The sequence below is a fragment of the Pelodiscus sinensis genome, chromosome 7, assembly GCF_049634645.1.
Source record: "Pelodiscus sinensis isolate JC-2024 chromosome 7, ASM4963464v1, whole genome shotgun sequence".
Classification (NCBI taxonomy): domain Eukaryota; kingdom Metazoa; phylum Chordata; order Testudines; family Trionychidae; genus Pelodiscus; species Pelodiscus sinensis.
In genome coordinates, this window is record NC_134717.1 from 75,056,617 (window position 1) to 75,081,593 (window position 24,977).

Sequence of the window (24,977 nt, forward strand, 5' to 3'; positions counted from 1 at the left end):
AAAGAAGGCAGGGCTGCTGGGCTGCTCAAGAAGAGAGCCAGCAGCCTCCTACAGCACCACTACAGGCACTGAGAGGACATAACATCAGAGAGCAGCTCCTCTGCCCTCCAAAACAACAACTTTCCTACCATCTTGGAGGTAGTAGAGAGGGGGGGAGTAAGTACAGAAGGTTTTTATAGAAACTGTTAGTTTAAAAATCCAAAAGATTTTATCTGTGTGTGTGTGTGTGAGACTTGCAACCAAAAATGCATGTGGCTTAAGAGATGTTTTCCTTTATCAATGAAGATCATTTGAAAAAAAAAATTAAAAAGAAGTCTCTTATTAGTAAGTTTGTTTATTAATAATTTATTTATTTAAGAGTGCAAAGTTTTTATTATTTTATTTTGTAGTCCATAAAGTACAAAGTCGATCACTTTTTTTCTGTCTCTGGATGGGAGGTTTTTTTGTTTTTTTTTTTTAAATTGAGGTGTAAAAAAACTCATTGATATGACTTGTTTTGTGATGATGATCTTTTATTTAGAATAAAAATTTAGAGTGATGTAAGAGAGTCTGACAGAACTGTATTCTCTGTCTCAGTGCAATGGCTGATTGAATATACAGGTAGGTAGATACATCTGTTTATTTTTTCAGAGTGCAAAGAGATATAAAGGGGGCTTTAATGCAAGGAAGTGGAACCTGTCACTTACCTAGAAAATGGTGTTTTCAGTTATAATTTTGGCATTGTCTGTCCATAAAAGATAGGAAGTGATAAATAAAACTCATAGCAACAAATTTTAAGACAGTAGCTATTTTTAAATCCTTTTCCAGAGATTGTTTTGATTTGGTTGTTTTGTTTCTGATATTTGTTAGTAATATTATGCTTGGGTGAATCTTGCAAAGTTCAGAGACAATATTCATTTTATTCTATAAGATCTTTATAAATATCTTTAATATTGAAAGAGTTTTTAAGGTGCTTTGATTAGCTTGAACAAAATGTATGAATTGCTGTTAAAGTAACAGTAGGTGAAAATATTCGTCACTCAGTTCAGCAGATGGATGATAATGTTGCCTACAGTGAGATTCAGAAGAGTCCTAAGGAGGCATGAAGAACTGCAAATACATTCTTCTGTTTTATCTGGAGGGAGGAAAAAGTACTTAGAAACCTGAGGGGATATACAGTAGAGAACTGTAAAAGTTATTTATATGATGTAGACTGGCTAAGCTAGTGTGAAGTAACATCAGTGCTGAGATTAAATTGGTGTGGCTCACTGTTTCTCCCTTTAATGAAATCTCGAGCTTTCTGGGCCTTTCATATTTATATTTTTCAAATTTCAGAATGTCTAAAATCCATTGCTGAATTTACAAATAAGTTACTTTTTGAAAATTTACTTGAACATGGATTTTCTGAGCTAGAATAAGCAACAAGTCTTGTTTTGTATCTATATAGAGTCTTCCATTTGGAGGCATCAATTTTTCAGAGTTAGAGAGTCACCTGGTTTTTGCATTAATAAGAATGTTTTGTTTAGACTATTGAAAAAATACTTTTAACTCATTATGGTAGACTACAATATTGTACTCTGATAGAAAGCATAGTGATCCATCAAATCCAGTGTTCTAACAGTGGAAGTTTAAAAAAACCCATAATGGACCTAATTATTTATGTAAAATTGCATATAGAGAGATGATGGGGTGAGCAAGAACTTCCTTCTGATCCTTCCAATGTGCTAATGATCATCAGAAGTATGAAATCTCATTCTTTATAGTATGTTTATTACAAACATTTTGTATATCATACCTACAAATGTACAATCATTACAAATGTGATCATTGTTATTAAGAATTATACAATTATTTTAAATAATTCAATGACAATGTTTGACTCAAAAGTGAATTCACATGTTAACTATGTTCTTTATGAACAAATATTTCCTCAGATTTTATTCTAAATTAATAAATGGGCAAATTCTTCAATAAGCCACCTACAAACATACAAATGTTTACCTTTATTAATGAGTTGGTCCTAAAAATCAATGGGACTATTCACAGGAGTAGAGTTAAACACATACATAACTGTTTGAGAGATCAGGGCCTTAACACAGTTCTTGCTCAATGTAGGCAAACTTCAAATTGTTTGCCTAAATACAGTAGTCAAGATTTTTCCATTATGTGACTTGTTATTCTAGTACTATGTTAAAGGGTAAAAACAAGGGGATGATTAGTTTTCACTGTACCTTTATGCTGTGGAATATCTCAGTCAAGACTCCTTTAACACTTCTTCTTTAGGCGAACTCTAGTTTTTGTAAAGTTCACATCTTGTTTGTTGCTATACAGGCAGTCCCCGAGTTACGCGGATCCGACTTATGTCGGATCCGCAGTTACGAACGGGGTTTGCTGCCCGTCTCCCTGGTCTGCTGGAGACCAGGGAGATGGGGAGCAAAGCCGGGGAGCACGTGGGCAGCGGACAGCCCAGATGCGCCGCGGCTGTCCCGCTGCCGGAGTGCTCCGCGGCTTTGCTCCACGTCTCCCTGGTCTGCTGGTCTCCAGCAGACCAGGGAGACGCAGAGCAAAGCCGCGGAGGACCCGGGCGGCGGGACTGCGGTGTGTCTCGGTCCCCCGCCCACGTCTCCCTGGTCTGCTGGGGGGGGGCGCAGCTAGTACGCCCCCCGCCCCAGCAGTCCAGGCTTTTCTCCGGACGCCTGTGGTAGAGCAGCTGGGGCGCTGCCGGTTGGTCCCGCAGCGCCGCTCTGGGCGCTACTGGACCAACCCGGCAGCACCCCTGCTGCTCTGCCCCAGACGTCCTGATTCAGCTGCTGCTGGTCAGTTTCAGCAGCAGCTGAATCAGGACGCTGGGGCAGAGCAGCTGGGGTGCTGCTGGGTTGGTCCTGTAGCGCCGCTCCTCAGCGCTACTGGAGCAACCCAGCAGCACCCCAGCTGCTCTGCACCAGGCTTCCCCAAGTCAGCCGCTGCTGAAACTGACCAGTGGCTCACTACAGGAAGCCCGAGGCAAAGTTGCTCTGCCCCGGGCTTCCTGGAATCAGCCGCTGGTCAGTTTCAGCAGCGGCTGAATCTGGACGCCAGTTCCGACTTACATACAGATTCAACTTAAGAACAAACCTACAGTCCCTATCTTGTACGTAACCTGGGGACTGCCTGTATATAACAGTGGAGTTGTCTAATAGCAGGGAAATTGTTTTAACTATTCAAGAAGATTCAGACACGTCTTTTTCAGTAATATTTTGTACAATGTATAACTACATTTCTTTTTTTGATTATTATAACTAAATTACTCTTTATCACAAGAGAATATTAAATTGCAAAAGACCAATTCTTCTTGCCTTTTGCAAAGTAAATTGGAATATTCATGGGGTTAGAGAAGCGGCTAAACGGAATTTCACTCTAAAACTGGAAGACGGAGTTATTTGGTTGATTTGATTTGAAGTGCTTTCCCTGCTGGAGAATAAGTGCCAGATTCTTGATCCTCTAAGGAACAGAAGTATACAGTAATTCCAAAGGAAAACCACGTGATGTCTTGGTTTCAGATGAAAAATGATTTAATTGTGGAGCTTGAAGTCTATGCCTACCTCATCAATAAAGATGAGTGGATCCAAATCCACACATCCATACCCCCATCCAAAGAAGACTGCTATATACTCAGACAGCTCTCTGAGATGGCAAGAGAAAATAATCTAGGTAGCAGCTATGGAAATAGTCACTGCAGACCCAGCAGGCAAAAGCAATGTAGATGATTAGAGGCTGCAGCAAGAGATGTGTACTTGACTGTGCCTCATTTGGGCTACTGTAAAGCTGGGCTTTATGCCCCAGTATGTGTGTGCACCCACCTTCTGTGTTGCCCTTGTATCTTGTCCATTTTTCTCTATAGTCATTGAAGGAGTATTTAACATGCTGCTTGAGTTGAGGAAGTGTGACATTTGGGCTCCTGGCAAATAGCTATTGTGACTTTTGTTTGCCAAAATGTGGATATCCCAACAGAGTTCCATAAAATCCTGCACACACTCACTCAATCTGAATGAACACCCTCTATTCCAGAGTCTTCAAATGTTTTTTAAAAGTGGTGAGAGCCTCTCTCTCTTAAATAATAATAAAAAAAGCCTGGTGATTATTAGGAGAAAAGTCCCCAATAGATGGTATCTCTGATTCAGAAATCATCTTGCATAAAGCCAGACTTGAAGTAAAGGTCTTGTTTTTTAAAAGATTATAACCAGTGAGGAGAGAAAAGAATGGTTTATGATGCTATAGAGAGTAACTAGGAGTAATTAAGGATGTTGAGTAACGGTTAATTTACTAGACGAGTAGTCGATGGAATTTCCATCGACTCCTCGACAGGCACTTCCGCATTCCTCCTTTGAAATATACAAGAGCCCCAAAAGGGGCTCTTGTACATTTCAAAGGAGGAATGTAGAACTCCCAAGTGCAGCCCAGGGCCAGCTGGAAGTCCTGCTGACTATGGGCTGCAGGCAGTGTGCCAACTTTGAAATGTACAATAGGCCCCGGGGGGACTAAGTTCTTTTTCAAATTTCTTCCTGTTTGCTCTCCTGGCTCCCTGCTAACACTTCCTGGATACCCACTGTTATGGGTTTAACCCTTTAGTTACTGAATGCTCAGATGTTTAGAAAACGGTAGTGCCCCTCCCATCCATCACACCAGCCTTAGAGGTTTTTAAGATGAGGGTTGATGAAGCCCCAGCTGAAATGATTCATTTGGGATTGGTCCTGCTTTGAGAAGTGGTTTGAATGAGAAGACCTCCTTGTTCCAACCCAAATCTTCTATGCTTCGATGACAATCCAAAAACTAGCTTTGACTAAAGCATATGGTTGATTATATTTAGAACCAAGCATATCCATTTTGCGATGGAAACTTGCCTGTGATCTGATTACCCAGCAGCCTCTTAGCCACACTAAACCATTTTCTTCCTTTTTTATAATTATTTATTTATGAAATAAAAAATACCTTCACGGCTACAGTTCATGTATTGCAAAGAATAAATATTCTCTGGGATCAGGGGCATTCTCTCAGAAAATGCTAACCATTCTTTTAACTGAAATTCTTGCATTTTAGTGCACAGACTAAATAGCAAAGTATTTTTCTTTTGCTTTGTTTTAAACAAACACTGATCTCACTGGTTATGAAAATTAAGCCAAGCAGACACAAAGATGTTATAGATTTCAAAGAGATTGCTCTTTTGAGCCTTTATAGCAGATTTTTAAAAAGGTTTTGTACTGTGGGATACAGCTCTCAATGATTTAATCAGGTGAAATGTAGTTTCTATTGGAGTATGTTTAGTTATGAAATGCCATTAACTTTATAGTACCCTGTTTCTAACAAACTTGTAAAATGTGTTAGGGCTGGAAGGCACGGGCGGGGGATGAACAGCTGGTAAGCCCCCAGCCCTGCGCCTTCAGCATAAGGCTCCCTTGTTTCCATGCCAGTCAGCACCCATCCAATCCCCCTTATAACCATTGGCCCCTTTCTTGCGCCCCGTGCCCCCCTCCACCAGCACAAGCCCCCACTGGGCAGCTATACAGCTCCAGCCTTCCTGCCCAACGAGAGCACCAGTTGGCCAGATGGCCTCAGAGTGCTGGTTAACTGGGCAGCCACACCTTGGAGCACTGGTCAGGGCAGCCATGCAGCCCCAGCCTTCCCACCAGTCATCCAAGCAGCCACGTGACTCTAGAGTGCTGGCTAGCTGGGGCAGCCATGCAGTCCAGAGACGTAGCAAGGGTGTTATGCGCCCGAGGGCAAAGGCAAAATTGGTGCCCCTCCCCCCCCACGCCAAATTGTGGGGCCCTGAACTTGGTGCACAGCTGAGCCCGACCCTGGGAGGAGTGGGGGGAGCTTGTACCGTGTCTTACCCAACCCCCTCCAGTTTGGGGCTGGGTCCCGCATGCAGAAAGCCTCTGGCAGAGGTGGAGAAGTTTAGGCTGCGGGCAGAGAGGCAGGGAAGAGGTAGCTCCAGCCGGTGGTGATGGGCAGAGGAGGAGCAGGCGAGCAAAAGGATGACAGGGGGAGTATAGAGGGACTATACTGGCACCTCACTAGTGTGGCACCCAAAGGCCACTTTCCCTCCCCCCCACCTTCTTCCCTACACCACTGTAAATAATCCACCTCTTAGCATATTTATTGTTTAATGAATTACTTATTTTACTAACGACATATACATCATAAAGTTTTGTGGTTTACATTCTGTTAAATATTTTTTCTTATCCCATTCTCATTAGGTTCATTCATATCTTTTACATAAAAATGTCAAATTCTTAAATATGTAAGTTTTATAAAACATGAGAGAAATTAATGTTCTACAACCTAAAGATGAATTTCATCACTATATTGCATTCAAGCATTTAAAACCACTTTTATAGCCAGTGAGTAACACATTGCTTTAATGAATAAAAAGTAAAAAAGATTTTGAGCACATCAAATTTATTGTAATAGAGAGGCAGCCGTGTTAGTCTGACCTTGGTAAAACAAAAAGAAAAAGTTATGTAGCACTTTAAAGACTAACAAGATACCTAATACATTTATTGTAAGCAATCTATAATGTTTTCTAACTTCCCATTTACTTACCTGCAGGGTTTCCAAACTTTTTGACACAGGGACCAGTAAATCCATTAACGAACTTTGAGGACCGGTAACATTCATTTTAATATTTGCATATTCATTAACCAAATGATGAATATTCAAACAAGTTGTTTCTGGTCCTCCCAAAACCCCCACTGCCAGCTTTAGCAAAGCTTTTGATATGGTCACCCACAATATTCTTGCCAGCAAGTTAAGGAATATGGATTGGATAAATGGACTGTAAGACAGACAGAAAGCTGGTTAGACCAGGGTTTCCCAGACTTTTTACTTTCATTGGAACCCTTTTTTCCCCCCGTACTGTTTTTTGCAGCCCAAAAATATAAACACATAAAAAACAAACTGAGAAAATACCAGACATATAACATGTCTGGCATTTTCTCATTAGGTAAGTTGTATTATTACTAGATGTATCAGTTCATAGTTTCGAACTGCCTGGCTGGTAAATGTGCTCAGGCTGCATGAGTGTGTCTACCAGTTCGCAACTACTCGAGGGGTGGTGATAGGGGAAGGGACAACAGAATCGCCGGGCTGGACTAACTCATGCTTTGTGGGGGGGGGCAGCACCCCGAGATCTACATATGGCCAGGTCAGTCCCACTCCCTGCAGGCCAATTAATTCCTCTCCCCTACTCCCCTTGCTGCGCCTCTGTCCAGCCCCACTTCCCCCCAACCCCCTCCCGGGCAGCCAGTTCTCCCCCACTTCTCCTCCCAATCTCCCTTGGCTAGCCCCACTGCCCGCGTCCAGCCCTCCTTTCGGCGGCCGCTTTCTCCCCCCCCCCCCCCGCCACATCTTCCCCGGCCAGCTCACTGCCCCCAACCTTGCGTGTCGTCCCCCCCCCGTCCCAGCAGCCCGACTTCCACCGGCCCCCCAATCTCCCCAGGCCCCCCTCAATTCCCCAGTCCAGTGCTGCTTCCGGTGGCTGCCCCTCCCCCCCCAGCTAGGACTCTGCCAGTAGCCGGAACATCCAGTTGCAGACTCCGCCCAGGCCAGCAGAGGGCTTGGAGGACCCAGCACCACACGGGCACTCGGGGAGCGCAGAACACCCCAACAACCACTCTGAGGCCTGGTAGCTTTTTCCTGTGGCCCGGTACCCAGTATAGTTTGGGAAACGCTGGCCTAGTGAGATTGTGGAATCTCCATCCCTGGAGATATTTAAGACCAGGTTAGACAGACACTTGTCAGGGATGAGCTAGGGCAGCTCAACTTTGGAAGCCCCAGGGGCCACACTGATACTTACAGAACATGCTGAGGCCCTCAGCTAAAGTGTGGTTGCATATGCAAGCAAATAAATACAAATAGCTTCTCACACTGACAGGCATGAATACAAAGATTAAGGCAAGACACACAACACACAGGCCCCATTTAAGTCAGTTCTGCTGATATTAATAAAATTCAATATTTACCCAATTTCTACCCATGTTACAGCACTTTTCATGAGCAATGACAGTCCAAGAATTTAACTACTAAAACGCATCTCAACAGAAGATCATTACACTGACTACTTTTTTGTTTCAGCTCCCACTCGCCAGCCACGTGTAGATCCCCACAAAAATCCAAACTGCACTGCGGGGCACAAACAATCTGGCTGTGGGCAGCATACCACATTATTAATAAATATTTTATAATCCTTTACCTTTTCTCTCTGCTGCCATGTCTCCTCTCCTTGCTCCATCATCTCCCCTGGTGCCTGCTGCCCCCCAACTCCTCACCCTCCTCTGCTGTCCTGACTCCTGCCCTTCTCACTGCCCTCAGCCCTCCTGCGACCTGCGACAGTTTTGGCTGTCAGAGGTCTGGCCAGATTTATGACTGAAGGATACCAAACATAGCATTTGAAAGGTAATTTACTCCTACAAGAATTTGAGACGGAAACAAGGAACATGGCTTACCACCAGAGTAATTTAGAGCTGTCAGCAAAGTAGTCTTCATCTAGCTTGCTAGAAATTGTGACACTGTCAAGAGAGACCTGACTCACCTGAGTTAAACCTGTTCAAAAAGTTGCAGTGTGTAAATGAACAAGTAGTTGTGTGCTACCAGATATATACAGAGCCTTAAAGTTATCAGTATTGCAAATATGTTCTTCCTTTTAATCCAGTAGAAATCTTCATGCTACGGCACTGTTCTGACTGATGACTTGAACAAGTGTTTGATGCTGATCCAAGACCCATAGAGAGATTATTTCCATTAACTTTAATGGGCTTTGTATTAGAACCTAGATGAATTGGCAAACTGATACAGAGTAAAGAAATAGTGCACTGCATCTCCATTTCTTTAAGTCTTGATTCTATTCCATTGAAATCAGTGTATGTTTCCATACTAATTTTAATGGATCAGCTCTGCCGATTTAACTGTTTAACCACTTGGGAGGAAGCCTATATTCTAATTTCCATATGATACTTGCATGAGACGATAATTAACTGAATAGTTATTAAAACATTAGAACCTCAATCTGCACTCCATTCATCAATTCATTAAAAAATTAGCAGTGTCCCCCTGAAATCTCAGTACAGATACAATCAATGTGAGTGCTACTGTGTGTTAATGTCTCCCAGACCATGGGGCAGGTGGGTTATTTGTTAGATGTAAAGGCCCAGATCCTCAACTGGGAATAAAATTAATGGAAGCTAGGAAGCTTCAATACCACTGAGGATCTGGGTCAAAGTTTTCTGTTTTTCTTAGTTGGATTTGTTTCCTGGAAGCATTTGTTTTTCTTGTATACAAGTATAGGAAAGGAGGGTGGGAAATCATATACTCTCCAGGAGGAGTCAAGTATTTATTTCCTTTGAAATTATATTTGAGCATGCTCAAAACTGGATTATAATAAAATAAATTTTGGAATCTCTCTTGATCTTGCTTCAGCAGACTCCTCTAACAAGGGTGTTTTCAAGGGATTAGAGGAGAATAGTTCTCAAGTAAAACAGTTACCTGTTCTGTAACTGGTATTTAAGATGCGCTGCTCATGTCCATTCAAATTAGGAGTGTGTGCCTGCCACGTGCACCAGTGCAGGAAGTTTTTCTCTAAGTAGTACCCATAGGGACTGGGGGCCCTGTGCAGGAGCACACGCACTATCAAGGACACTCCCTGACCCCTTCCTCCTCAGTTCCTTCTTACCAGCAGTGACAGTGCTTGGAATAGGGTGTTCTAGCCTCAGCTGTAGCAAGCATTCCTTTTGTAGTGTTAGTTCTAACTGAACTTCCTAAATACCTGCTCTGAATATACCAGGGACGGGTGAGGAAAAAAAAGCGCTTCAGACAATCTCTGCATGTAGTGAACACACTTACATGGAATGGACATGAGCAATCACTCAAAGAACCTGTTTCTTGTGCTTGATGATTTTGTAGACTTCTGTCAACTCATAACTCCATTAATAATCATCTCTTTTCTAAGAAGAAAAGCCTTCCTCTTTAAATCTCTCTTCCTATGGAAACTGTTCCATATCCCTAATAATTGTAAATACACTATCTACTGAATCAACTTTATCCACAGTTAAGCTTGGTTAACTCTTCCCCAATCTATAATTTTCATCTGATAATTCTGTTCTTTACTATAGTTTCAGCCAATTTGCCTGCTACTAAAGATGCACTTACTGGGATGTAATTGCCATGATTTGCTAGTACTGCAGGCCACTTTTGAAATACCACCTCCAAGCAATATCCCAGTTCCTCTCTTTTTCAGTATTTTATTCTGAAGCCATCAGGGACTAGACTAGTTTGAGAAGTGAACAGCATTGTCAACTTCAAGTGTTAAATCGAGAGAGTTCAAAAAATTAAATGTTTGTCTTGGTTTTGACCATTTAGGGCTCATATTTTCATGCTTTTCTCTGTCCATAACACTGGGAACTTTTCTAATGAAAGATGAGTCTGATGTAATCACATTACTTCATGAGCTGGCACTTTATAAAAAAAAAAAGCATCAACTAGTCTAAGAGTTTGCAACACTGAGTTAAATTTTTGCAGTGTTAAGGAGACTATTTTTAAATAAAAACTTTCAGTTTGTACCTTATCTTCTTTACAAACAACTGAGAAATATTTTCATTAAGTGATTGAGAATGTGCATAAAATAAGCTTGCAACCTTAACATACAGCATGGTTGTAATACAGTACTTCTCTTAGTTAAGTTTCATAATATTATGTTAATAAGAGAAACTGATTAAAGATTATTACACAATTTCCCAAACACGGTAGTACAGCCTCTTCCCGACTTACGAACTGGTTATGGACCAAGCAATTGGTCGTAACTCAGTTCGTTCATAAGTTGGACCCCATAAAGTTACACACGACCACGCTGTTCGTAAGCGTGGATCACGTTCGTAACTGAGTCCGCTATTTACTACAGTTTCGGTCGTAACTGCAAATGATCTTAAGTCAACCGTTTGCAACTTGGGGATCAGCTGTACTGCTATCCTGTATTAAAATGACTAATTCCTGAAACTATCCTCTGTGAAATGGAAAAATAAAAACAAATGGGTGAAGTTACATTGATTTGAATAATTTCTCAAATATAGGTATTAGGAAAACAAAGACACATTTTAAAAGTATTTAATGCAATCCTGTCCCTTTAATGGTAAGGGATATAAACTTGCTTAGCAACTGAAGAGCCCTAGGAACATTCATTTTATTATATTGTGGCTATATCCTTCTATGCTGTATCTTCTGATTGGTTGATTCAAACTCAAACACTAGGAATTACCAGTGTGATGTGCGTACTCTCTCTTCCCCTTACAAAAGTCACATTTCACAACTTGAGAGATTTTCTTGCTGTAGCAGTTGATGCACATTACACAGCTCAGGGGCTGCCAGCATTTGGGACAGTAGAAAAATGTAGAAATGCATAAAAAATGCTCCTCTCTCACTGAAACCCAAACCAAAAATCATTAAGAGGGGAAAAGGAGGCAAGAAAGAACAAATATAAAATTTTCTTCTCCCCTTGCTTGAATAGAGTTACTAGAGGTCTTATTGTTTCAAAGACTGAGTAGAACATGGTGCTGGTGCTGCAAGTCCAAGACTGAATTTGAAGTATGCATTAACTTGACATTTTAATGAATGAATGTTTTTAAATAGTGCAAATCCACATTTCTTTACCTGGCAAACTGGGAGCATCAGGAGATTCTGTAAGTTAAGTTGATGCAAAAAAGAGTGACTTAAAGTGTTATGAAGCTACATAAAAGATGTATTGCTACATAAGATGATTGCTTCTATCATAAAATGCAGGGATAAAAAAGATCAAATCAAAATTACTGTAATGAGCTGCTTCTCTAACCTCTGCAGCCTTCCTCCTGGTAAAATAAAAGACAGGACTAATTCAACACTTTAAAGACTAACAAGATGGTTTATTAGGTGATGAGCTTTCGTGGGCCAGACCCACTTCCTCAGATCAAATTGTGGAAGAAAATTGGCATGACTATGATGACCATCTTGTTAGTCTTTAAAGTGCTGCATTGTCCTGTCTTTTGTTTCAGCAAGACCAGACTAACACGGCTACATCTTTATTACTATTCCTCATGGTAAGTTATTTAGTTTTTAATTATGTTTTATAAATGTCCACTTAATTTTTTAATGGAGAACAATGTATCTAAGAAAGGTGTCAGACAGACTGCATGCCATAAACATTTTGTTTCTGTAAAGTGATGTATTTTCCTATCTTGATCAAATGAAAGAATATAAGCATCAGCAAATCTATTAGTTCTTAGTGTAAAGAATTGTAAATGGGTGTATTTGAATGAAGAAGAAGGAGAGTGTGTCACTGAGGGTGATTAGTTCCTCTGTTTTGCAATCTGTATACAATGTAGAATCTTTGTAATTTCAAGAGATGTTTAAAGCTATCAAATGATTGAGACTTCTACCTGCACTGGAAGTGAAAGGTTGCTTTCCAATATTTTTGGAACATTAAAAATTCATGTGTGTTCAAAACTTCCTTTTGTATGAAAGAATCACAAGTCATACAAGCCATTTACATAGGAAATAAACTTACTTTAATAGCCTATCATGTTTGTACACAATTACTATATGCAAAGGGTTTTTTTAGGTCCAATACAGAGTTGCATGTAAATTTCCAAGCCTAATTTGGGGCTACCTGAACTGTTTTCATGAAGACATGAACATAAAAGCATACCACCACCAAATAATAGTTTTTTGAAAGTTAGTCACACAACATATTACTAAAATATCTGATGGCTTTTGGTAGCTATGTGATTACATTCTTCAACAGATGGATGGCTCTTCTACTGCCTGAGCACCTTCAATGACTGCTTTCACACACTTGGCCATTGTCTGGGACGCTCTACTGATTGGATCTGCAGAGACATTTATTTTGGTGTTGGTTGTGTTCTGAAATGAACACTCAATGGACCTACTGAAAGTCATAAACCCCCATGGTTTACTACAATTCATCATCTGAGGAATAAATATTAAAAAAAAAAGCCACAAACAACCAAACATACTTAGTTGAAAATACAGGACCAAATTCTACAGACAGTACTTGTGCAAGTTTCCACTGATCTTACTGGGAATTTTGCTAAATAAGGATTACAGATCTGTAGCATTTGCCCTCTGATCTTAGAGGTCTCATTGTGAGAACAGTAGGTACAAAGTTTTTTGGATAGACACATGATACATGTTGGTGTGTTTTTAAGGGGTCTTAATTTTCCTGGAAGGACCCCAGAATAATTAATGCATCTGTGCATTACCAGATAGTGCTAATGACATAATAGCAAAGTAACAGCACTAATCAGTTAATAAAAATCTACTTTCATCAGTTAAGAGCTGTGACCACATACCTGTCATATAGAAATCTTTAATTGTGAGCTGAGGTGGAACAAGAGGGTCAGCAAGCAACTGTTGATTCACTAACTGAAATGGGGGAAAAAAAGAAGGTATGTTAGGAGACTTAGAAGTCATACGTGGGGCAAGACTTACCACAGTACTTGTCTGACCAAGCTCTCCTGCTGTACAGTACAATGTGTACTTCTAGTAGTACATACAAGCAAGCCTCTCACATATCTTGATGCTCATAGTTTAGGCATTCAATACCTTGGAAAGCTCATTTGCCTGGCTGAAGTAGTTAGCTTGTTCTACATCATCATATCGGACCAGGTTAGGAGAAACTTCTTCCAATCTGTTCCTTACTTGATCAAGGTTATCGTAAGGGAGGGTCACACCAGTTAGCTTTAAAAAACAAACAAAAAAAAGCCACAAGACTCCATCAAATGTAGCCCTGTGGCCAATGCATATTTAAACATTTAACTCAAACATCTATAATGAAGCAGGAAGAAAAGCTACACAAACTTGAGGATCAAATGAATTAAAGTGCTAGTCTTGTGCTTAATTAGCATCATATGTTGATCTCTGATGCCAGTAATTAAGGAATCTGATTATTACAAGCTAAAGTGTTTGCTATCAAAGGAAGAGAGAAAGCGCAAGGACAGACGTGTGGCTCTTCTTCTCCATGCAAGCAGTTGAGCTAGTCCAGTCTACTGAATAAGAGACTGATCAATAAACCATATCCCCTAGGACCAATTAAGATGTGTTCACTGCCCTACCAGATGTAATCAGCACACCATACTCTCGGGATCTACACCATTCCTTTTCTGGAAAGTAGGGCCCTGGTCTGTCTTCTAGGTTGCTCTAGGGCAGTAGTTTCCAACCTTTTTACACCCAGGATTGCTTTTTCAAGGGCAAGCCAGGATCTATCCCACCATACCCTAATGCCCCCCTCCCCCCCCCCCCCCCACACACACACCCATTGCTCACTCTCCCCTACTCTCACTCACTTTCATCTGGCTGGGGCAGGGGTTTGTGGTGCAGGAGTGAGGAATGCAACCTCTGGGGAGTTAGCTCCAGCCTGGAGCTAGCTCTTATACCTCAACTCCCTCCCAGGCTTGCACCCCTCACTCCTGTATCCTACCACTCAGGGTGCAGGAGGGGGCTCTAGGCTAGGGCAGAGTGTTGGATGCTGGATAGGTGAGAGGTGTAGGCTCAGGGCTGGTGTGTGGGGGGGAAGGGGAGGAGGAGTAGAGCTGCAGGCTGTGGCGGAGTGGCAATTACCACAGGCTGTCTCTGCCTGGCCCCCACACAGCTCCTGGAAATGGCACCTTCTGTGTGCACCCCTTAGGGGAGAGAAAAAAAGGGTTCTACGTGCTGCTGCACTGCTGCCCGCACCTTCAAGTGCTGATGGAAGCTGCTTGGATAGTGCTGGGGCAGAGGCAGCATGGAGCTGCCTCACTTCTCTGCCCCCACCCAGGGGCTGCAGAAATGTGCTTTCACTCAGCCAGCCAGCTGCTACCAGGAGCACCTTGGGACCAAGCAGGCAGAGACAACCTACCTGAGGATTGTGATAGACCGGCAAAGGCTTCAGGATCGACCAGATGATTGCTATTGATGGAAGAATCCTGACTTGGCTAACAGAATTTGCTGCAGTGAAGAGCCATTCACCATACATTCTCCCCGTATGTCTACCGAAGCTACGTCAAAATGTCAAAGTGGAATACACAATCCCATTTACTCCACATTATAAAGTCAGTCTTGCTTCATATTAATTCAGTCTCGCCCATACTGCTATGTTACTTTATTCTGACAATCCTGAACATAAATCTGCATTCTAAAATAATACTGTAAGCAGTTTGAGCTCCTTTTAGATTTTTATTAGAATCTTCAATTTCTAATAAAGTTACAATACCTCAGAGACAGCTCTAATAATTCTCCAGTCCTCTCTTGCCATGCCAGGAGGTGTTACTGCTACTTTTGTCTGCTGGGCCCTGCCCTCAGTATTCACATAAGTTGCAGACTTCTCTGTGTAAGCTGCTCCTGGGAGAATAATATCAGCCATGAGAGCACCCGCATCACCATGATGTCCTGAGGGACAAAAATGGGAAGAGGAAAGTCAAGTTCTGATAGGAAGCCACACAGGAACAACTGTATAGTGCATTTGTAAATATAATTTGAGAGGAATGCTGTATGAACACATTAGAGCAGGGTAGGGATGTTAGAAAGCAGTCAAGTGGAGTACTTAGGCTATTCGTTCCCCTGCCCCACTGCCTCTGTATGAGAAGCAGCAAGGGGGAAGGAAGAAAACAAAAACAGGAGTTGGTCCTGGGGTAGCCGGCTTAAAAGCCATTGCCTCCGTGGTGCCACCTGCCCCCCATGCCTGCTCTATCAGAGGAAGTGGGGGGAAGGAGAGAGATAGGGAGGCTGCTCTGGCAACAGTCCAGACAGACAGGCTCTCCCCCACAGACAGGCTGCAGCAGGAGCAGCCCCAGCCACTGCGAACAGGGGCTGCTGGACTTGGCGTGAGCTGGGACTGAGCAGTCCTGGCTTGTGCTGGTCCAGGATGCTGCACCTCTGCATTTTAAACATAGTAAGAGCCAGAGCTGCAGCACAAGTAGCTCCCAGAGCCAGTGTAAGCCAGGACTGCTCAGTCCCAGCTCCAGCCGACTCCGGGAGCGACCTCTGCTGCGGCTCTGCAGAGCAGACCCTTCGATAACTGCAATGTAACATCCTTAAAGTAGGGATGGGGAACCTACAGCCCACGGGCTAGATCCAGCCTCTGGCTTGTCCTGATCTGGCCTGCAGTGAAGCCTGGGGCTCCTCTGCTACAGAAAGGGTGAGCCAGAACTGGTGTGCCAGCCCCATGGTGAGCGTCCAAACCTCAACACCACTCCATGAGGCTGGAGCACAAGCGTGAGCTCCCCACTGTAGAGGGAAGCAGCGGGGACCCAGCACTGAAGCCCCTGCATGGCCATCTCTGCTTGGCGAGGGCAGAAAGCAGCTCTGCTTTGTAGCCTCTACCTGTATCATTCCCATTAGTCAGGAATCATGGCTAATGGGAATGGTGGGGAGCAGTGCCTGCAAGCACAGTGGCATGCGGCCACTTATGCCCATCCCCAGCAAACAGAAGCTGTGCCAGGCACGTCCCCCAATTTCCTGCCCTTCCGCATCCAACTTTCTGCCCAGACCCTGCACCCCACCCTGCTCTTGCACCCTACTTCCCACCCAGATTCCACCTTCCCACTGCCCTGCATTGCATGCATGAGGAGGAGTTTTCCTGCTTCTGAGCTGGGGGCCACATGAGTAAAGGGTTTGGGAAGGGTTGGGTTTTTTTGCTTCTCACTTACGTGTGGTCCCTAACTGATTTTTCTGTGGGTCAGTAGCCCCCAATCCAAAAAGAAGTTCCCCTCCCCTACGTTAGAGCCACTATATTCCTCTTTAAAAGACGTTTTCTATGACAGCTTTGCCTGAGTAAGTTTAGTGTTAAGGAGAGGCTGATGTCCCTGGAGATTAAAATCCTATTTGTCCAGAACATAAATCAGCATAGTCAGATCACAACCAGTGTCAACAATCCATTTGATTCTTGGCCTTTGGTGAGACTACTGTGGATAATCGTCAATAATCTAGATACCCACGTTACTACTTTTGTGGCATGGAACAGAATGAGTGAGAATAGCCTTCCACAAGCAGAAGTTGTTAATCACTAGATCTGACACCATGACACCATTTTTTTTATACCAATAACCCTAGAAATCCAGTCTATAGGAAGGTTTGTTTTTCCTAAAATGTGAAATAGTCACTACACTCTGCAGCAGTTAAGTTCAAACCTTTTTTCCATTTCCCAACAGGTGTGAGGAGGACTATCAGTGCAGCGTGAGCACATTAAGTTTAAAAATAATTTGCACCAAAGCTGACAGTAAAAATTAAGAAATATTTACCTGGAGGGTAGAATTTGTCAAAAAGCCATGTTCATAATTATGCTCTAGTGGTTAGATTGTTCTGACAGTATTTCTTGAACTATTATTTCTAGTTACCTTGATAGATGATAATACAATCCTTTGGCAAATCTTGATGTGTTATGCAACCTGCATCTGCCCCCAAAAGATATAGTACTTTGGGAGGATTTTTCCGGATTGCATCCACTCCTGGTTTGAAACCTAGATCCAAAGCAGCTACCTGGCTTGCAACCCTGCAGACAGACAGACAGACTTATTACAGATTATAAATAAAATTTCCATTCCCCCAAAATGCTAATTTCCTTGTCAACTTTTAAATATTTTCAAAGGGGCATACATCTCAATCTGACCTTTTGTTTTTTAAAAAACAGCTAACAGTAGTGATGATTTAATACCGATTAGCCAAAATACAGAAACTTTAAGTGAATTTTTGTGAAACTTTTGTTAGGAAGGTCTCATATCTAGGTTGTAACCCGAGAGTCTCACCCCAGTGGATAGCACACTTACCTGGGAGGTGGAAGGTCCAGGTTCAAGTCTCTCCTAGAACAGGCAGCACAGGAATTTGAACCTGGGTCTCCCATGTGTTCCTGGTGAACACCCTAATCACTACACTTTTGGCTATTCTAGAGTATATCTCAAAATGTTTTACAAAAAATATAGCAATAGATAGGTCATCCCAATATGGAACAAAAGTGTCAAAACTTAAAGAATTCATAACTGGATTCCTATTTTCTGGCCAAGCTAGCTACAGAGTTTTCTATAATACACCTAAAACATCACTTTATAATCGCTCTAAAAATTCTCTTCCCTTTATGAACAGCTTCCCCTCCAAACAGGGTAAACATGCTCTACACAGTTTTGTCAAATACATTTAATTGAAAAAAGGTCTACTCTTATACTTATCTTAGATGAAACAAAGACAGGACTATGCAGCACTTTAAAGACTAACAAGATGGTTTATTAGGTTATGAGCTTTCGTGGGCCAGACCCACTTCCTCAGATCAAATTGTGAAAGAAAATCTTGTTAGGACTATGCAGCACTTTTAAGACTGTCTTTTGTTTCAGCAAGACCAGATTAACACAGCTACATCTCTATTGGTAATCTTAGATGTTACTTGTAAAAGTAGGAAAATGTTTAAAAGAGAAACAATTTTAAGCTGACTATCCTTTTAATGTAGCCTTGCATTAATCTACTCACCCATGATGATTTGCTATTTGTTATTACAGGGTAATGGTAGAGAAAAGAAATCTAAGCTTGGATCTGTATTTTTTGGATAGTTTTGGAGGCTACTCCTTTTGGGGAAACACACAGCTTGTTCTCCATATAGAATTTGAAAGTACTTTGGTTTTTAAAGAAAGGAAACTGACATTTATATCCTTGAGCCATTTTGAGAGCCCTCCCATCACATTAAAAAGAGTTACATAAACTTATCTATGTTTGTATATCTGTATGATTACAAGTTCAGCATGGATGTTTCTATAATGCATACGTGGAAACCTTAATATTAAAGAAACTACACAAAGAGACCAACTACTACACTTAAAAATGCACTACCATCATCAGTGTTTTATATTTATATTCAGAGAATTGAATTCTTCCCTTGTTATACTGGTGGAAGTCTACTGACTTCAGTGGAGTTACTGACAAACAGTTATTTCAGATCTCAGTAGTCTTAAGCAGAGAACAGATTAGAGAGAACTAGGATTCTTAGGAACAAATCATAGTTAGCATGACAGCAAAAACAGGCTCATTAGGACATCTTGATAAGTAGTTTAAGTGACTACCAAAAGCACTATTTGATATTGAAAGATCTGGAAATTATCTAGTGTTCAAAAAAAATACACATGGTTAACGGGACATTCAGTAGATCACTTGGATTAGAAAAAGGCAAATGTCATCTGGAGAGTTGTACAATGCAGGAGAAGAATTAACAGTCTTCTTAAGCACGACTGATATTTTACCTTTCCATTATGTTTAGAGTACTTGCTTATAAGTAGCACTAGTTGGCTACTGCCAAAGTATGCTAGTGCATTACTGGCATACCTAGCAGGACATATAGCCAACTTAGTGCTACATGAATCCAAATTTACCTGTGTTAACAGTCCCACTGGCTATCTGAAATGTTTGATAAGTCATGAAACAGATTATGGAAGCTTTTCTGCTGTGTTATATTGTGTCTCAGTTTTAGGTACTGCTTGATGCCAAGTATGAGTCTTGTCAGTCTTCACACCTGGCATAAAGAGAGTTTAGTATATATCACAGGGTGGTAAAAGAAATGTTGTAGAAATGCTGTAGAGCAAACCTATGAAGGATGTTCATAACTTTCCAGTCAGTACCAACTCCACTTTTGGTCCTGGCATTTTGTGCAATGGTGGAAACTGCAGCATGGATAGCTGCTCCATCACTGCGCTGAAGTGCTGCACTGCCCACCACCACCATGGGTTTTTTGGCCTGGTTAAGGACCTAAGGGGAAAAACAAAACCAAACATTTTTTAAGAATGAATTCTCATTCTGAGGCAATGAAATTGAATTTTGGTAAAGAACAAAGAATTTATGAATTGTATTTACACAGTATTATGTAGAATGAAAGAAAACAAATTCAGTGCTTTTAACCCTATCCTTTCAAGCAAGTAGAGCTGCAGCTTTGAAATGGATCAATCTATTTTACCTCTTGCAAAAAACTACAGATGGGGCTATAGCAATGATTTACGTTATCTTGACCAACCAATGTTTTTCTGGGCCTTGGTAAGTAGAAATTATTGAACTAGAAACAATAGTGGCTGGAAGGGAGAACTCAGCTCACCCAGAAGAGGGCATGTTCCAGAAACTTAGGATCACAAACATTTCAGTTTCACACACTGGAAAGAACCTTCATACCTCAATTTTATGATGAGCATGTTAACTTATAGAGAATCCCTGCTTGTGAACCATTACTACATCAGTGAATGCTATGAAACAAAAACAGCTTCTAAAGACTGCACACATGTAACAAAATTATATTCTCACATATCTGAATAGGTACATTATTAATAAGCTTGTACCCTGATGAATGAGTGTTTTTCTGAAGCGATGTCCTGGAGTATCTGTGGAGAATCTCCCAGATGATCATATGTGTAGGTCAGGTCCACTGCACTGCCTACAAGGGCCACCTGCAGATCATTGTGAAGCCAGCTAGAAATAAAACAACAAAATATAATTCTATTTATTTAAAAAAAATCCAACTCCACAGTGGTCTCTTCTGTGCAACCGTGTTAATCACTTCATTTAACCTCTTAGTGCTAATCAATTATTTTGTATTTGCATAACAGTTCCAAGCCACTACCTACAGTTACTGAGGCCTGGTCTATACTACAAGGTAGATCAGTATAACTATGTTACTCAGGAAGTGTGAAAATCCAAACCCTTGAATGACACAGTTAAACCAGTTTAACCCCCAGCATAGACAATGCTAATTGACAGAAAATTCTCCCATCAGCCTAGCTACCTATCCTCAGGGAGGTGGATTACCTATGCTGATGGGAGAACCCCTTCGTTGACAAAGGAAGTGTCTGAAGCAGTGTAGCTATCTATGCTTAAAGTGCTGCAGCAGCACAAGCCATGGGGGTCTGTATACACAATTAGCTCACAGCAACTGCACGGCAAGTCTACCCAATACTAGCCTGCCAAGAACTAACTGAACATTTGGACCCTGTTGATGTGCATCAACAAACTGTTAATGCACTTTGATCTCATCTTCTGAGAGACGGAAGCAGACTAAAGCACAAACTGTTAATGTGCATCAGTACAGTCCATAGGGATCTCTAATCTGCATTAGGCTAGTGCTGTGTAGGGTCTCATGCCATCTTGCCACTTACTAATTGCTCAGATAGACCAGATCCAAGATCTAACCCTGTTTCAGCAGAAACAGCAGAACTAGATCAGTGAAAATGCAATTCAAAAATAGCATTTCTGTTTATCTGAGTGCTCAGTTATTCAAATTTCAGATGTCCCCAGGCCAACAGCTATACTGTTAAGCTACAGGAAAGCGTGTTAGCAAAATCCAGTAAAATGATGGTTCTAATGATAAGGAATAGTGACAGAATTCTACACATAAAAATTCTTGCCTTTTTCTGCACTTGTACAATTTAGTGCAATTTTGTGATTGTAGTGTAGACAAGCTTTTCACTATAACTGTTTCACTTCTGTAAAAATACATATTCTGTGATCATTCCTATTGCCTTAGATGAAACATCTGCGTATATGGACTAGACTATTATTTTAGAGCATCTTTGGTTTACTGTAGTCTTGGAAAGCTACTAAATATATTCTTCTGCTTGACCTACAGCTCAGCTCTTAACCACACAAAGAATGATTATGGTTTGCCAGAGTGCCTGGAAAACTATGTAACCTATATACAGTAATTCCTCATTGAACACATGCCCGCTTAACACATTTTCACAATAGCACGATTTTTTTTAGGGAACGTTTTTTGAATTACACAACCATCCCCAGAATAACACGCTTTCCCCAGCCGGCCCATTGATGGTGGCTGTGCGGGGCTTCCCCCACCTCCCTGCAAAGCAGTGGAGGGTTCACCGCTCGCCACGCTGTTTCCCGCTGATTCCCCCTCGCCAGACACCTTGCCCCCTCTCTTCCGCCCCCCGCTTGCAGGCCGGTGGCTGGGTTTCCCCAGCTGGCCCGTCGCCAGCAGCTGCTCGGCTCGCCATTCCCTGGCTTCCTCTCTCCCCCTTTGCCAGACGCAGTGCGGGTCCTGGCAGACCCGTCACAGGGGCATACTCCCAACCCAATCCCCCTCCCCTCCCCTTTCCTTCCCCAGAGCCAAACACCGCCCCTCCCTGCTGTAACCCAGTCCCTTTTCCCCTCAACCTTATGTCCCAGTTCTAACCGACACCACCGCTTGAAACGCAACCCCCACCTTTTCCATTATTTTCAATGGGAAAATTGACCCCGCATAACACATTTTCACTTAACATGATCATTTTCTGAAACATATCTATAGTGTTAAATGAGGAATTACTGTATTTCTGTCAGGTGCACTCACTCTCCCACTTTTAGGCCATTGCCCATTTCGGCAGTGGGTTGAGAGGTTTAGACTAAACAAAACAAGCCTCCAGAGATTTGTTTAGTTTTTTGCAGCCTCTCTTTACACTAAATTATAAAAAGGCATAAAAAAATTCCACCAGATGCAGCTATAGAAAACTATCAAACTTTCATAATCACCAGCTTAAAAAAAAAAAAAAAAATCAGTTAAGTGGATCAAAACAGTGAGGAGTATGTTTTGTCATTAACAGTATGCCAACCAGGAAACTCAGGCTTGCAAAAAAATTTAACTCTACATATTTCATGGATTTCCAAAAAAATGGGTATGTTTGCCTCTCTAAAGAGCTTACGGTATTGCCCTCTACATCTACTCACAGGCAACTAAATGAAGTATATTTGAATCTAACACGATTATTAGGAGAGTGGAACCTATTACTTAACATTAAAAAAAATATGAGCAAGAGCAACTGAAACTAAAGATAAGGGATGTTGCCATTTGTGACTTACTTTACCCCAACCAGCTGATGACCAACCAGTATGATGTCATCTGATTGAAATATTAGTCCTCTGATTAAAATGTAGCATATGGCTGGAAAGAGTTAACCAGCTATAGGCTGAATGACCCAGGGTCGACCTTTAAAGACTTGTTGAGAAGATGCTAGGTGACGAGTGGGGCTAGTACAGTAGGCTAAAACAATCCTCATCTGTTACTGTAGCTTTACTTCAAGATCAGAAGGGAATATTAACATTTATGATGAAACTTGACTGACGTATTACTATGTTTCTTTGAAAGTTATGGTAAGCTGTTTATGGACTGTTTAATGGATAAATTACCTTATGTTCATTGCCATGATGTTTGGCAAACAGAAGATCATGTCAAAAGTCCCTTTGGACAGGATCCTTTTTTATCTCATATCTGCTTGGATGCTCTTGTGGAAAACTGCAAGCCATAAGAAATGAGATCCCAGGATATCCTGGGGCCCTTTTAATGGACATTGACTTAGGGTCTCAGATCTGCTTGATATTTCATACAGGCGAAACTAAGCCACAGGGTCTCAGATCTGCTTGATATTTCATACAGGCGAAACTAAGCCACAAGGACTGAAGTTCTTGTCATTAGCTGGAATCACCCTGGATGTGGATTTTGGACTATAACCATGAGCTAAATTCTAAAAGAACGTTTTGCAACTACAAGATCACCATCTCTATTTTGTAACTGAACCTCAAGAATTAAAATCATGTATGTACGTATATTGATCTTTTAACTAATACTCTCTCTTCTTTCTTTAATAAATCTTAGTTTAGTTAGTAAGAAAAGCTATAAGTGTGTATTTGGGATAAGGTCTAAAATATTAATTGACTTGAAGGTAACATGTCCAATCCTTTGGACTGTCTATTTAGCTGGGCTGTCTGGGTTGTGCCCCAAAGCTGGATACTTTAAGGGAATTGTGTGGTTTTGGACTTCTGATTCACCAATAAGAAAATACAGAAGCTATTCGGTGTTGGCTTGGGGACTATAAATATTGAATAATCACAGGATTGGCGGTCGCATTTCTTGCGGTGCACCCCAAATTGAGTGACCTCAGCTGGCTCCCCGGGACACTACCTTATCACAGCCAGTTATGGAAAATTACCATGGCACATTCTTAGTAAACAACTAATAAAATATGGTATTAATGTTACGTAAATTTTTCTTGAATCCTCTTAAAATCTAGAATATAGTAAACTGGATAAACAATGGAGTTACGTTTAAAACCTAAATATATTTTTCCAAATCAAAATGGATTAAATCCTCAATTTTATTTCTAAACACAAGTTAATCACTTATTCCTATTTTCCCAAGCAATGAAGTCAACTAGATCACCACTTTTTATAAGTTATCAAATTACATTTACTACTGCAACAATAATTTTAAAATTTTACTCTGTGCAGTGAGAGTTCTAAGCAATGTCCTTTTATGACTATGCTTCAGTAATTCTCTATAAAAATTAAATCTGAGGATTTTTTGTTCATTCTTCTCTTGATGCAGGTAACTCCCATTAATATTACGAGGGCGTTAATGGCATATAATCTATGTGTGCACTAAAGGGGGGCAGAAGAAAAGCGACCATGTTGTCTGTATGTGCACATATACATCGCACACTATATCTACATCCTCCAAATGGATCTGCCTGAGTCAATGTTGCTGCACCCACATGGAACCCTACTGAAGCCCTTAATTTGTAAGTATGGGCTACCTCAGACCCATAAAGATACAAACCTCTTTCTAATTCTAGCATTAAACAAGGGTGCCTCGAAGCGTGGATTGGTGCCAACCAGAAGAAGGACATCTGCCTCCTCCACTCCAGCAATCTTGTTATTAAGCAAATAGTTAGAACGTAGATCTGTGCTATAATATAAGAAAACACAGAAATTCTTTTAGGTCAGGAAAACAGGAAGAGTGGGAACAAGAAGATGTACAGAGTCATCCTTGCTACTGATGAGAAAAGTTAACTAAGAGCCCCACATTTATTTTTTCGGATAAAAAAAAAAAAAAAAAAAAAAAAGAGAATTCTCAGTGTCAGTAGCACTAAATCAAATCTCAAAAAAATACAACCGTCTGAAGATGAGTAGCAGAACTACGAAAGCTATTATATTACTATGAT

General features: G+C 41.3%; 1 protein-coding gene and 1 long non-coding RNA gene across 4 annotated transcripts in view; one reads left to right on the plus strand and one right to left on the minus strand.

Moving 5' to 3' along the window:
• On the plus strand, nucleotides 1-24,883 carry LOC102448743 (uncharacterized). 3 transcript variants are annotated; one of them, XR_001368680.2, is made up of 3 exons: nucleotides 1-138; nucleotides 23,414-23,572; nucleotides 24,362-24,883. It is a non-coding gene; the product is annotated as an uncharacterized LOC102448743 (long non-coding RNA). The 3 variants fall into 3 exon arrangements; XR_001368679.2 differs by having other exon boundaries at nucleotides 25-156; XR_001368678.3 differs by lacking the exon at nucleotides 1-138 and adding an exon at nucleotides 174-324.
• Nucleotides 12,523-24,977, minus strand: part of NDUFS1 (NADH:ubiquinone oxidoreductase core subunit S1) — a 39,929-nt gene continuing 27,474 nt past the window's right edge. Inside the window, exons 12-19 of the mRNA XM_075934347.1 lie at nucleotides 24,593-24,721; nucleotides 20,334-20,463; nucleotides 19,595-19,755; nucleotides 17,370-17,524; nucleotides 15,248-15,423; nucleotides 13,603-13,737; nucleotides 13,350-13,422; nucleotides 12,523-12,866 (exon numbers count right to left, since the gene is read on the minus strand). Coding sequence (XP_075790462.1) covers nucleotides 12,775-12,866; nucleotides 13,350-13,422; nucleotides 13,603-13,737; nucleotides 15,248-15,423; nucleotides 17,370-17,524; nucleotides 19,595-19,755; nucleotides 20,334-20,463; nucleotides 24,593-24,721 — 1,051 coding nt within the window. The 3' untranslated portion in view covers nucleotides 12,523-12,774. The remainder of the gene's footprint in view (nucleotides 12,867-13,349; nucleotides 13,423-13,602; nucleotides 13,738-15,247; nucleotides 15,424-17,369; nucleotides 17,525-19,594; nucleotides 19,756-20,333; nucleotides 20,464-24,592; nucleotides 24,722-24,977) is intronic.